Source organism: Martes martes (genome assembly GCF_963455335.1).
Source record: "Martes martes genome assembly, chromosome: 15".
Classification (NCBI taxonomy): domain Eukaryota; kingdom Metazoa; phylum Chordata; class Mammalia; order Carnivora; family Mustelidae; genus Martes; species Martes martes.
In genome coordinates this window covers 49,249,598-49,263,035 of record NC_137903.1, presented here as the reverse complement: position 1 = coordinate 49,263,035, position 13,438 = coordinate 49,249,598, and the positions used below count along the sequence as shown (strand labels likewise).

At 37.9% G+C, this 13,438-nt stretch overlaps 1 protein-coding gene across 10 annotated transcripts in view; it reads left to right on the top strand.

The window, feature by feature from the left end:
• The window catches only part of SMG7 (SMG7 nonsense mediated mRNA decay factor), a gene marked incomplete at its 5' end in the record, with an annotated part of 92,783 nt that overhangs the window by 67,767 nt on the left and 11,578 nt on the right, over positions 1-13,438 (top strand). For 6 of the 10 annotated variants that reach the window (XM_080825012.1, XM_080825014.1, XM_080825013.1 and 3 more), the window contains 8 exons: positions 112-262; positions 642-777; positions 5,082-5,244; positions 5,931-6,087; positions 7,136-7,206; positions 8,831-8,891; positions 11,601-11,720; positions 12,561-12,849. In XM_080825012.1, coding sequence (XP_080681138.1) covers positions 112-262; positions 642-777; positions 5,082-5,244; positions 5,931-6,087; positions 7,136-7,206; positions 8,831-8,891; positions 11,601-11,720; positions 12,561-12,849 — 1,148 coding nt within the window. Of the gene's footprint in view, positions 1-111; positions 263-641; positions 778-5,081; positions 5,245-5,930; positions 6,088-7,135; positions 7,207-8,830; positions 8,892-11,600; positions 11,721-12,560; positions 12,988-13,438 lie in introns of all 10 variants that reach the window. The other 4 variants (XM_080825011.1, XM_080825008.1, XM_080825017.1 and 1 more) reach the window with 1 other exon arrangement.

Genomic DNA, 13,438 nt, shown 5'->3' with positions numbered 1-13,438 from the left:
TTTATAAAAAACTCTGCATTATTAACTTAAAGGTTTAAAAACTTATCATCTGTACTCTGATAGCAAGACTGTGCATCTTGGTTACTATAGAATCTTCACTCTCTCCTCTAGGTCAGCCTTATAATCAGTTGGCTATCTTAGCTTCTTCCAAAGGAGACCATCTGACAACAATTTTCTACTACTGCAGAAGCATCGCTGTGAAGTTCCCTTTCCCAGCTGCCTCCACTAATCTACAAAAAGCACTTTCTAAAGCACTGGAAAGGTAGGGTTGACTTTTCCAACAGGAGTTGGTGTAATCTGGTGGCCTTCACCTGTCAAATTTGGGCATGCAAGAACTGATAGTTACCTGTGTTGCTCTTCTGTTTGCCTAATTTTTAAAAACACAGATATATTTTAATAGTTTTGCATATAGTCGTTGCTGAGTTTCAAGCAATCTGCATCTTATTTGTTCCTAGTAGAGTAATACAGGCTGCCCAATACTGATGACCCCTCTGAGTGTGTTGCAGATGAAAAGTTAGATGCAGATTCTCTCCTTGTGTATCAGGTGCTCAAATAATGTGCTTTTGCAGACTGAAACCTCTTTGAAGAGGTGTTAGCCATTTTGCTGCTTAAGACTCATGGAAATTTTTCTTTCATTTCAGCCGGGATGAGGTGAAAACCAAATGGGGTGTTTCTGACTTCATCAAGGCCTTTATTAAATTCCACGGTCATGTGTACCTGAGTAAAAGCTTGGAAAAGTTGAGCCCTCTTCGAGAGAAATTGGAAGAACAGTTTAAGGTTAGATTTTAAAAATAGAGAGTTTTTTGTCTTGTCTAACAGGAAACATAAAATTTAGGGGAAGCTGACTTCCAGTTTTTATGTCATTACTTAACTATGAACTGTTGGTAAAAATTAGATTTGAAGCATATGGAATTCTTGCATACAGCATCCCCTCACTTTAAACAAAGATACCATCTATAGAGAAACATAGCGGCAGTGTTTGCATTAAATAGCTGCCGTTTGGCAGAGAGTACTAAAGTGAGGAAAAAACAACTTCTTCCTTCCTTCCTTCTCAGATCAGTCACCTTTCTTTCTCGGTTTGAAAGTACTTTTGATGGTTTTTATATTCTAGGTAGGATTCTGGTACCTACTTTATAATACTTCATTCTGCAAACCTAGTTCTTTATTCTCATTGTGCTTTGATCCATTGGGATTTGTGGTAGTTTGAAGGAAAGGAATGAGAATTTCACTCAACAGGATTATATTTTACCAATTTGTGTAAGGAGATAAAATTAAATAACCTTTGTTCATATGAAAATGATCTATTAGTATATTAAATTAGCAGTTTATATGTAGTATAGTAATGAAATATGGGAGGAGTCGAGATTAAACATTAACTTTGTTTTCAAATTATTTATTCAACAAATACTTGATTGTCAGTCACTTTTAGTCACTAGGATCAACAGCAAACAAGACAGTCTAAAGAACATTTTTTATTTCTTGGTTACTTCTGGGTATCTAAACACTTGGGGAATTATCTATAACTGCCTTATAGTTTCATAAGTATTAAAAAAGTAACATATTCCAGAAATTGTAGAGTTTAGATACTTGAGACATAATTAGCCAAATATAGTCAATGCGAAGTAGTGTGTTTTGGGTTTTTTGGTTTTTTTTTTTTTTGAAGATTTTATTTATTTATTTGACAGAGAGAGAGATCACAAGTAGGCAGAGAGGCGGGCAGAGAGAGAGAGAGAGAGGAGGAAGCAGGCTCCCTGCTGAGCAGAGAGTCCGATGCAGGGCTTGATCCCAGGACCCTGGGACCATGACCTGAGCCGAAGGCAGAGGCTTGACCCACTGAGCCACCCAGGCGCCCTGCGAAGTAGTTTTTACAGATAATCATTTTGTAGTTGACACTTCTTATGTATAAGAGATTGTACTAAATAACTATAATAGAAATAGTTTGTTTTAAAATAAGCTTCTAGAGTCCCCTGCTGTTTTCTGCTTCTTTTGGTGGCCTATTTAAACTTTTAACCCATGATTTATAGAGTCAGGTGCATGAAAGGAACAGCTAATTTTTATGCCCTAAGCTGTTCTGTCTGGACAGAACAAACAAGTCTGAAAAGTTTCATTTTAAGTGTTCAGATAGATGAAGGATTATTTTAAAATAACTTATCTTTGTCTGTTTTTGAGGTCAGAACTGAAATTAAATCTTAAATCTTAAAAAAGATCTGTAGGGGGTTGCTGGTGATTCTCTTTTGAGAGCTTTTAAGTCAGGTTGACAGCCATCTTTCATGGATGGTTTAGGTACAGTTCTATAAAATAGCAGAGGATTGGACCAGATGACCTCTTGAGATTGTTCCTGGCTCTGTGTCTATGAAAGATATATTCCCTAAGTGGGGAGAGAGGGGGAAGTGAGATCTTCGCTATGTAAGTTATTCTGTTGATTCAACCTCAGACACTGATATTCTCTTCAAGTATAAATGTATGAAGATTTTGTTTATTTATTAATTTGAGAGAGAGCATGTACACACAAGCTGGGGGAAGGGGCAGGGATGAATGGCTCTGTTCTGAGCAACTGAGGGTGGAGCCTAGTTTGGGGCTCAGTCATAGGACCCCAAGATCATGATCTGAGCCAAAACTAAGAGTCCGACACTTTAACTGTCGGAGCCACCAAGGCACCCCTTAAGTACATATTTCTTTCTTTCTTTCTTTCTTTTTTTTAAGAGATTTTTATTTATTTATTTGACAGAGATCACAAGTATGCAGGGAGGCAGGCAGAGAGAGAGGAGGAAGCAGGCTCCCTGCTGAGCAGAGAGGCCAATGCGGGACTCGATCCCAGGACCCTGGGATCATGACTTGAGTTGAAGGCAGAGGCTTTAACCTACTGAGCCCCCCAGGCGCCCCTCAAGTACATATTTCTGTATATAAAGTTGTGGGGGGATATGTGGGCAATTGTAAATATACTTTGAAGAATCGTTCCAACGCTTTGAAGTTAAACATAGTATGAGGCAGATCTATTTTAAACTTTACCCATTTCTGAAACATCAGAAGAACATTGTTGGAGTGAAATTTTAGCGTAGTTGAGTAAATACACAAAAGTGTTTCTAAAGCATATGTAGATCATTAGTATCATCTACATGTAAACTTCAGTGTCTGTGTAACTAGCAATCTTTAGCTCCTAAGTTGAGGTTTATTGAAAGACTTAAGGCCTGGGGTTTAGGAAATGAGACACAAGGCTTTTTATATATGTTCACTATGTACTGTTTTTTCATGGTATTTAGCTCAGTATATTCCCAAAGGCTCTTGAAGGCATCTTTGAGTAACACTGTGTCAGCTCTGATCTGATTTTGTTCCTGGTGAGGCGCTTTACTTACTAGTGTAATCTAAATTTTATGAAGTTACAACGAAATAGTTACACATTTACTTACAAAGGTGTGGGTTGTGCCTTCACTAAATACTTATTGAGTAGCTCCTGTGTACCATACACTTCTCTGGGCTCTTGGGGATAGAAGGGAGACCAAGACAAAGTCTGTGCTTTCTTGAAATTTTACATTATCATTTGCTAGTACTTAGGCTGCACTCATATGCATTAATGTTTCTGTGCATACACTAGAAAATCCCTTAAAGGGCTGTGTTTGTCTTCTGTTGGGTATTGCCATCTAAAATAAAATGCCAGTGGAAATAGAAGCTATAATTCTCATTTTATTCCAGTATGCTATGTTTGTGTAAATGGTCAATTTAAAAGGTTGTATGTAGAGATTGAAGGAGAACTTCTGTGGGAGAAATCTGAAGAAGAGATACAATTTCAGAATGTTTTAAAGAAAGGAAAGAAAAATGCTCGATGCCTTTGGAAAAGGAATAAGCGTTCTAGATGTATATACTGGAATGGCAGATGGCAAGGAGGCAGAGAGAGGAGTTTAAGTGGAATTGAATTGTACTTTTCTGCCATGATAATGTAAAAGACCTTGCTAATAGAATCATTAAACTTACTCTGGATATTTCAGGTTCTTTATGTAAATAGAAAAAAAAATCTTTGGAGCTGGATAAAGGCAGCTATAAATTTCTCAGATGGTAGGCTCTCTTGTCATTGCTGGTAGAACTGTAAATAAGGTTATCTGTTTCCCACCATAAGCCAAGTGACAGTGAATCCCCACTTGTATCCATTTCCTAAGAGGGAAGGAGGTTGACTGTAGGTTAAGCATACGGTTAAGCGAGGATATCTCTAGTAGCTATCAGCTTTATTAGGAACTTGTGTTTGAAAAATATTTTATGTGGAAATAAACTAAAATTACTGCAGGTGCTAAGGTAAAAGGGTGACTTAGTTAGGCTACCAGCTGAGAGCATGGTCAGTGATTTCTTTCTCATAATAACCTGGCTAGCAGGTGCTGTGAACAACACACAGTTATTAAGTAAAAGGAATTTGATGATGAAGATCATGCATGTGCTTTTCTAAGATGTAGAAGTTACCTATAATACATTCTTTATTGTCTTAGTAGATCATGTACCCTATGTTCCAAAGTAGATTCTTGTTATCTACCCCATTTATAAGTAAGTTTCTTTAAATGTGTCAAGCCTTTGAAAGAGTAAATTTTATGACAAATTTTGGTAGTCATTCTTTATGTATAACTTACATAGTGTGACCAACAGTTCAAAACATTTTTCAGTCTTTTAGTTTGAAATTTCCTTTTTACTGTGTACATCTACTTTCTAGTCATTGGTTCCAACTTAATATTTTACTATGTATGCATCTCTTACAAAACTGCTTCTAATGGATTAAGATGTATACATTTATTGACTGATTCCCAAAACTTTTTTCTCATCATATTAAAAAACACACAGTTTACAGGGAAAAAAAGTATTTTGAAAAACAGCTCAAAGAGCCCTGTGGTGTCTGGGCTAATTTCTTTTAAGGCAGAGAGTCAGCCAGAGAAACATCAGACCACATCAGACTCCGTTAAAATCCTGGGATTAAGGGTGGAGACATTTACTTATCTGTATCTCTGTTAGTCATGTGACTAACTGCAGACCACCAGTTTATTTCTTGTGTGGAAGGTGGCTCCTGTTCTTGATAATACATGCAGTATTTCTGTCATCTTTTACAGAGGCTGCTATTCCAAAAAGCTTTCAACTCTCAGCAGTTAGTTCACGTCACTGTCATTAACCTGTTTCAACTTCATCACCTTCGTGACTTTAGCAATGAAACGGAGCAGCATAGTTATAGCCAAGATGAGCAGCTGTGTTGGACACAGTTGCTGGCCCTCTTTAGTAAGTATTAAATCATTTAATTTTTTGTGCTGTCTTCTTTGGAAAACATAATGTTAGGCATTTTCATCATTGTAACAGAGTACTAGTGACATATGAAAACGTGTCCTATATTTCCTAATATAGAATCTGGAGGCCTAAACCCTCAGTCCTGTCCTTTTATCTACTCATATTCCCCTCATCAACTATATCTGTAACTCTTTTTTTACGATTTTATTTATTTATTTGACACAGAGAGTGAGCACACAAGCAGGGGGAGCAGCAGAGGGAGAGAGAGAGAGAGAAGCAGGAGGGACCCCAATGTGGGGCTCAGTCCCATGACCCTGGGGTTATGACCTGATCTGAAGGCAGTCATTTAACTGACTGAGCCACCCAGGTGCCCTTGTAACATTTTTTTTTTAAGATTTTATTTTTAAGTAATTTCTATACCCAGCATGGGGCTCATCCTCACAACCCTGAGATCAAGACTCACATGCTGTACTGACTGAGCCAACTAGGCACCCCTGTAACATTTTTATCATGTTATCCCTGTAACATTTTTAACATGGGAAAAAAATGCCTTTTTAGAAAAAAGCTGTGAGGTATTTGTGTTAAGTAGGATATAGCAGAAGGCTCATAATGGTAGTTTAATTTGGACTGGTACAGAGTTTCAAATATCTTATGCTTTCTGAATACATTTTTCCTTTAAGTGTCTTTTCTTGGCATCCTGTGCAAGTGTCCTCTCCAGAACAAGTCTCAGGAGGAGTCCTACAATGCCTATCCCCTTCCTGCAGTCAAGGTCTCCATGGACTGGCTGAGACTCAGACCCAGGGTCTTTCAGGAAGCAGTGGTGGATGAAAGACAGTAGTAAGTATCTTAGGATTTCATGTTAGCTTGTGTGCTTTTTTTGTTTGATAGTCCTAGATATGTAGAAACCGCCTCCTAAAACAAAACATCTGAACAATGAAATACTTGCATTTCCTACCTACTCTCTGGAAATTGAACCAAAGACCTCTTTGTGTGCTTTTTATTTATTTGTTTGGATTTCTCGTGTGAGGCACAATCTTAAGGATTTCTGGCTCCCTGTGGGTTCCCCCCCATTCCTGGCTGCCTTCGTGGGGAAGAAACGTTTTTCACATTTCAAAATGAAATTGAAGTAAAACCAGTTTGCTTCTTACCTATTACAGTATGCTCCAATTCTCTGTTTAGAAGTTGAAGAGAAGTGATTTTTTTTTACTTTTTCCATTATTTTCTGTTTGCCTTAGAGTAACACCCAGTTTAAGTTTTGTTTGCTGCTTTTGAGCATAGAAGATTGGAAATTATTTTGGCTCTCACCATTTTATCTGTAATCTCTACTCAAAATAATTGTGATGTTTCTTAGGAGCTTTTGATTTTATGGTGACAAATGAAAGCTTTCAGTTTACCTTGATATTTTTACAATATGTGGACTTTTTTGTATCTTAAAGAAAAGGCATACTCATCACCCTTGAACAGAGAATGTAATTTGTCTGTGGTGTATCCTACCCTGTCACAGATTAAGAACTAGCATTGGGTTCCATAACTGATAATGTATATGACAGCTTTGAAAACATAATATGTTGTTTCTCTAGACAGTGTGTTCTTAGTAAATACCCATTATCAGTGTTTAACAAATTATTTTCACTAATTATTAAATTAGGAGCCTGGGAAATGATCTGCCATAGTAGGTCTCTGTTGTACATCTTTGACCCTTTTTTTTGTATCTTTTATCTAGACATCTTTGAAAATAGGTTTTAGGAAATCATACAGCCTTTAAAATGCTGAAACAAGGGAAAAAATACATAAAGTCCAGGCCCTATAAATAACATTGTGATGGCTTATTAGTGTTTTGGTTTCTCTGTTTTAAAAAAGTCTGAAATGTCTCTTTAATTTACAGCATTTGGCCCTGGCTAATTTCTCTCTTAAATAGTTTCCATCCCCATGAAGAGGATCTTTCAAGTACTAACGGTAAGGGCTATCTTAATCTTATGTTGTTGACATTGTTCTATATTACCAATGCTAGACTTAAGGCCAGAGAAAAAACAGGCTTTTGTTGTTAAGTGTTTAACTTAGTGACTTTAAGTTCAGTATCTCAGAAGTGACTTTGAACTCTATACTCATCATGATTAAGAGGATGGAATTAGAGGTAATGTTCTTAACATTTCTCCCAGCAGCATATTCTCCTGTTTAGCTATATTTGAATAGGAGTCCAAAGAGTACAATAATACCTTTAAATTCTTTCTTCTTCTTTCTTCCTCATGCTAATGGGAACAGTATTACTCCATTAAAGTAATACCTGCTTATTATAGAACACCTGGGACATTGACACATTAAGAACAGGAGTCACCCATGGTTCTATCATACAAAGATACTTTGTACTTATTCATGTGATAGTGTATTTCTTGGGACATTTTTCTTACGTGTATATACACCTGGCCTGTGATTGCTTTCAGATACAGCTTTGCACCTGCTTTTTATTTTTATTTATATTTTTTAAAGATTTTATTTATTTATTTGACAGATCACAGGCAGAGAGAGAGGAGGAAGCAGGCTCCCTGCTGAGCAGAGAGCCCGATGTGGGGCTCGATCCCAGGACCCTGGGATCATGACCTGAGCCGAAGGCAGAGGCTTTAACCCACTGAGCCACCCAGGTGCTCCTGCACCTGTTTTTTAAAGTTAACATTATATTGGTAGCATTTTCCTTTGCCATTTAAACATTTTTGAAACGTGATTTTTACTGGCTGCATAATATTCTGACCTGTGGATATGGCATCATGGTTTTTTTTTTAAATTTTTATTTATTTTTAAGATTTTATTTATCCATTTGAGAGAGAGAGAGCATGAGAGGGGAGAAGGTCATAGGGAGAAGCAGACTCCCCCTGGAGCTGGGAGCCTAATGCGAGACTCAGTCCTGGGACTCCAGGATCATGAACTGAGCCGAAGGCAGTTGCTTAACTAACTGAGCCACCTAGGCGCCCTAGGCCATCATGTATTTAATCATTGTCTATTTCCTTTAAAATTTCCCCCATTATAAATAATTCTGCACTGAACAATCTGTAGTTGACTCCTTTCTGATTATTTTTCTCCTGTCAGATCAGTGCTTCTCAAGTGTTAATTTGCAATGAATCACCTGGGATTTTGTTAAAATGCGGTTTATGATGAATCATAAACTGGTAGGTTTGGGATGGTGCCTAAGTTTCTCATTTCTTGCTCCTGGGTGATGTCGGTGTTGTTTTTCAACACTTTGAGTAAAACAAGGAGATAGTCTAAACAATACAATTACTGGATCTGAGGCTGTAAAGTTTTAAGGCTGCTAAGGAAGAAAGGTCCCATTGTCTCCATCCCCTCAGCGTTGAGTAGTGGGTAAGGAATAGGGGACAGTGTCAAGGACCCAGAGGCGACCTGCAGGGATTTGATAGATGAATTCTGCTATCAGGATTACTACAGGGAAGAGCAGAGAACTCTCAGCATTGTAGATCGCATTTTTTCTGTATAGAAGATTGTCATTTTCTTGATTTAGTGAACGACAGTGTGCTGAGTAACAGTTTTTAAATTAAAATGTTTACAAATCTTGCTTTCTACCTTTCTGTAGCTACACCACTTCCAGAGGAGTTTGAGTTACAAGGATTCTTGGCTTTGAGACCTTCTTTCAGGTGAGTGGCAGCTCAAGGAGGTTTATTTCATTACCAGTGATTATAGCATTAAAATGAGAAATCAGGCTTGGGTATAAAAGAACCTTAACCTTTGGTCTATCCCAACTTTGTCTTATTTTCCTAACAGCAACTAAAATCATAAGTTTTTTGACACGGAATGGATTTGTATATGTCATGCTGCGTAATACACAACTAAGTGCTTTTACAAATATGGGGGAAAGGAAAGGAAAAGAAAATTGCTTCTCCCCAGCGATATTTATACACTGGATTTTTTAAATACTCTGTTGAAATTAGAGAAGTCTCAAAAATGGGAACTAAATGTAAACCGAAGGATATTGCTGGACATCTTTCATATCAATAAAGATGATAAAGCAGTTTGTTTTTACAGTCATTCTTGTCTCTTATCCTCCTTTCAGAGGAATAATTTCTTACTCCTTTTCAAGTCTAACTCTTTCATCTGTGTCCTTGATCCTATCCCTTCCTGCCTCCTCACGTGTTACCCTCTCTCTGTGTTGTATTTCTGGTATTTTTTTTTTTTTTTAACAACCAGTTACTTCCTTTTAGCCTAGTAACATTCAGGTATACCTTGTTCTTTTTCTTTTTCTTTTTCTTTTTTTTTTTTTTAAGATTTTATTTATTTATTTGTCAGAGAGAGAGAGAGTGTGCAAGCGCGCACAAGCAGAGGGAGCAGCAGGCAGAGTAGGCAGAGCAGGCAGAGGGAGAAGTAAGCTCCCTGCTCAGCAGGGAGCCTGATGTGGGACTCGATCCCAGGACCCTGGATCATGACCTGAGCTGAAGGCAGCTGTTTAACTGACTGAGCCAGCCAGGCGTCCCTACCTTGTTCTTTTTAAAAAGTAAAATTCACCACCCCATCTTTCTCTGATGTTTCCCTTTGTCTTCATCATCAGACTTTTTAGAAGGATTGTTAGTGTGTGCTAACCTTACTGACCCTACTTCACTCCCAGCCATTTCTCTACCTCCTGCAACTTAAACTAACAGCGCCTTCCTGGTTACCAGGCTCCACTGACTTTATAATTTTCATCCTATTCAGTTTTCTCTAGCATTGAGTCTGTTGATCCCATTCCTTCACGAAGCCTCCTTTTTCTTAGCTCTGCCGTCATATTCCATCCCTTTCGCTTTCTTCTGTACCACATGCCTCGGAGGAGCAGTCTCCAGGCTTCTTCCTGCCCCTGCCCTTCCCACCCTCTGCCTTCTGCCTGGCGATTAGATCCATCCTTTTGTCTTGAGCTTTCATCTCTTGGACAGTAAGTCCAAAATTTTCAGTTCTAACTTTTTTTTTGGAGTTTGGACTCCTGTTTTAACTATCTGATCTCCCATATACATTTCTAAGTTTAATATGACCCAAAACGACTCTTATTTTTCCTATCTGGTCAGCAAAAATTGATCTTTCTATATTTATCTATGTGCCATTATCCACCTACGTGAACTCTTAAAAAATCCTTATTTCCATTAACCTTTCTCACCAAGTCTTTTGTGATTCTGTGTTTAAAATGCCTTTTAGATCCAACTCCTCCCATTTATTTCCCTTTGGTTCAGGCTTTTATCACCATTAACCTGGAGTATAAAAAGCTTCCTAATCAACCTCCCTACTAAGAGTCCCTCTCCTTCTATAAGTCATTTCTGGCATGCTTCTGTAATTATATTTTAAATATAGACCTGTTAATGCCCCATTACTAATACAGAGACTTCAATTCTCTGGTGGTTCCAGTATCTTTTTTAGCTTCATGTGCAAGTGCTTGATTTTTCAGCCATATTTTCTGCCATCTCCACCCTCCTTTCCCCTAATACTAACATTCTCTACATTCCCTGTGTCCTATTTTTGAGTAATTCTGTTTTTATTCCTTCAAGACTTTGTTTATGCTATTCCTAGAACACTCCATTTTCCTCCTCTGCCCTTCCCTTACCTACCTGTATGCACGTGCCATTCCTGTCAAAGTCCGACTCCAGTAACACGCCGTGAAAGCTTTTCAGAGCTGATCAGAAGGAAGAAGCCCTATTGCCGTGCTTATTCTTTGCATGTTTTTTATTGTGACGCTCATCAAATTGATTCACAGTCTCCTATTTCGTCCTTATGACAGAGACTATTTCTCTTTCTCATTTATCTTTGTGTATTCCGTATCTCGCCGACTATCTGGCAATACTTAGATGCTTTTTAAAAAATAGACTGCTCTTAATGAAGAGAAATCTGAAAAATCCTTATTTTTTTCAGGTTGATTTACCTTCCAAATGTCAACGAGGTTATACTCTATGACACATATACATTTTCCTGGTTTAGGGTCACCTAAATGCATAATTAACAGTTTGTTAGAATAGGCATGCTCTCGGATCCCTAGCATTTGCAGTGTTCATCTCAAACAGATGACATAGAATGCAACGTAAGTGTTAATGAAAACTTTTACAGTAAAAGCATCTTTCCTAATAAAAGATTGTATTTGTTTGAGCTCCTCATTTAGAAATAAAATCTAAATTAAAAGTATGTTAATGTAATGAATTTGCATGTTATCTTTTTTGCTTTGTTTCATTGTCCATAAAATCCTTGGGAGCTTGTATCCAAATGCAGTGGATTACATCAAGTAGCTAGTCTGTATGGAAAAATGTGAAACCATTGCTGTTAAATGGGTGAACTTGGTTGCCTGGGAAATCTCTTTAGAAGTTTAATTTTGTATAATTTGCTTATATCAATTTTAGGAACTTGGATTTTTCTAAAGGCCACCAGGGTATTACAGGAGACAAAGAAGGTCAGCAACGACAAATACGGCAGCAGCGCTTGATCTCTATAGGCAAATGGATTGCCGATAATCAGCCAAGGTATTGCTTACCAGATGCACTTACACACCCTGCATGTGTTTCCGGCTCTGTTTAATGCTACTATAAACTCTTAAGTCAGAATGTTGGTAACACATCAAATTTTGACCCTGGTGATCCTGAGTACATTCCATTTAATCTCTGTTCTCCCCGTTACACTGCCTTGTCTACACAAAGGAAAGGAATAGGCTTTGTCTCCCCCATGAATCATGAGCTTCTGCTCTAGTTGACAAACACCTGTGTAAATTTAACCAACTGGCATGTTCATAGGTGATTTGTATTGACGGGGGCATGGTGGTCAGTGTCGGTCAGGACAGCTCAGAGTCCGATAAGTTTCTAGTACTGCCACTTCCCTAAGTGTGTGTCCTTGGGATCTTCCCAGTTGATTATCACCTTTTTCAAAGTCAGTAACTGTTTCATATTCATTTCTGTATTCAGGCTCCTGTCACACTGCAGCACTTAAATGGTTGCATGTTTGAATGAACTTAGTCCTTTTGAACTCTAGTTTTTACACCTATAAAATAGGAATTAGAGATTGCCACTACAAGGGCCTAGTCTAGTGCTTCGTACTTAAGACATGCTCAGTAAATGTAACTGTAATTAGTAGAATACATTAAAAGGGCATGGGAATGTTATGGGAATCCTAAGTGATATTGAGAATCCAGATTTTTCTGAAACTACTTTTTATGTTATATAAAAAGAGATATGTTATACTGTGATGCCCCACTGTCTCCAAGTCGTTGGGACTGGGGATGTACTGACTATTGGGGCTATATGCAGTTCCAGTGTTAGTGTTTTTTAGGTTTATGGTTTTCATATATGGATTTATTTTTACTTTTTTAGGCTGATTCAGTGTGAAAATGAGGTAGGGAAATTGTTGTTTATCACAGAAATCCCAGAGTTAATACTGGAAGACCCCAGTGAAGCCAAAGAGAACCTCATTCTGCAAGAACCATCCATGATAGAGTCCCTGGCTGCAGACGGGAACCCAGGACTAAAATCAGTGCTGTCCACGGGCCGTAATCTCAGCAACAACTGTGACCCAGGAGAGAAGCCAATGGTCACCTTCAAAGAGAACATTAAGCCGCGAGAAGTGAACAGAGACCAAGGAAGAAGTTTTCCTCCCAAAGAGGTGAGAAGGGACTATAGCAAAGGAATTACTGTAACTAAGAATGATGGAAAGAAGGACAACAGCAAGAGGAAAACAGAAACCAAGAAATGCACCTTAGAAAAGTTACAGGAAACAGGAAAGCAGAGTGTGGCAGTGCAGGTAAGCTGTATTTGAACTATAACGCAGGTAGAGGAAGGCTCACACAAAAGGCAAGATTTTTCATTTTGTTCCTAAAGCCTTGAGAATTGGCTCTTCTGGAAGCGTGAACGCATTCTTTGAATGCCACATAGTAAGGTCACATAAGAGCTATGGTAGGCGGTTACTCCATCAACTCTTCGAAATTGTAATGTGAGTGAAAAAAAATCTCAACTTGATTTGACATTTTTGTCAATCCTCTCCAATTTAAGTGGTTTGAAATGACCAGTTGCAGATCTATTAACTATATGAAGAATTCTATTTTCTTTGGAAAGTGTAACTGCCATTTGTTAATGTTATATGGGGAAATTTGGGGTCTTTTAGACATCCAGTAGAACCAAGGATATATTAAGGCTTATAGTTTTTTTTTTTTCTCCTTAATTCACTGTAAGAAATAAAAGATATTCTTGGAAAA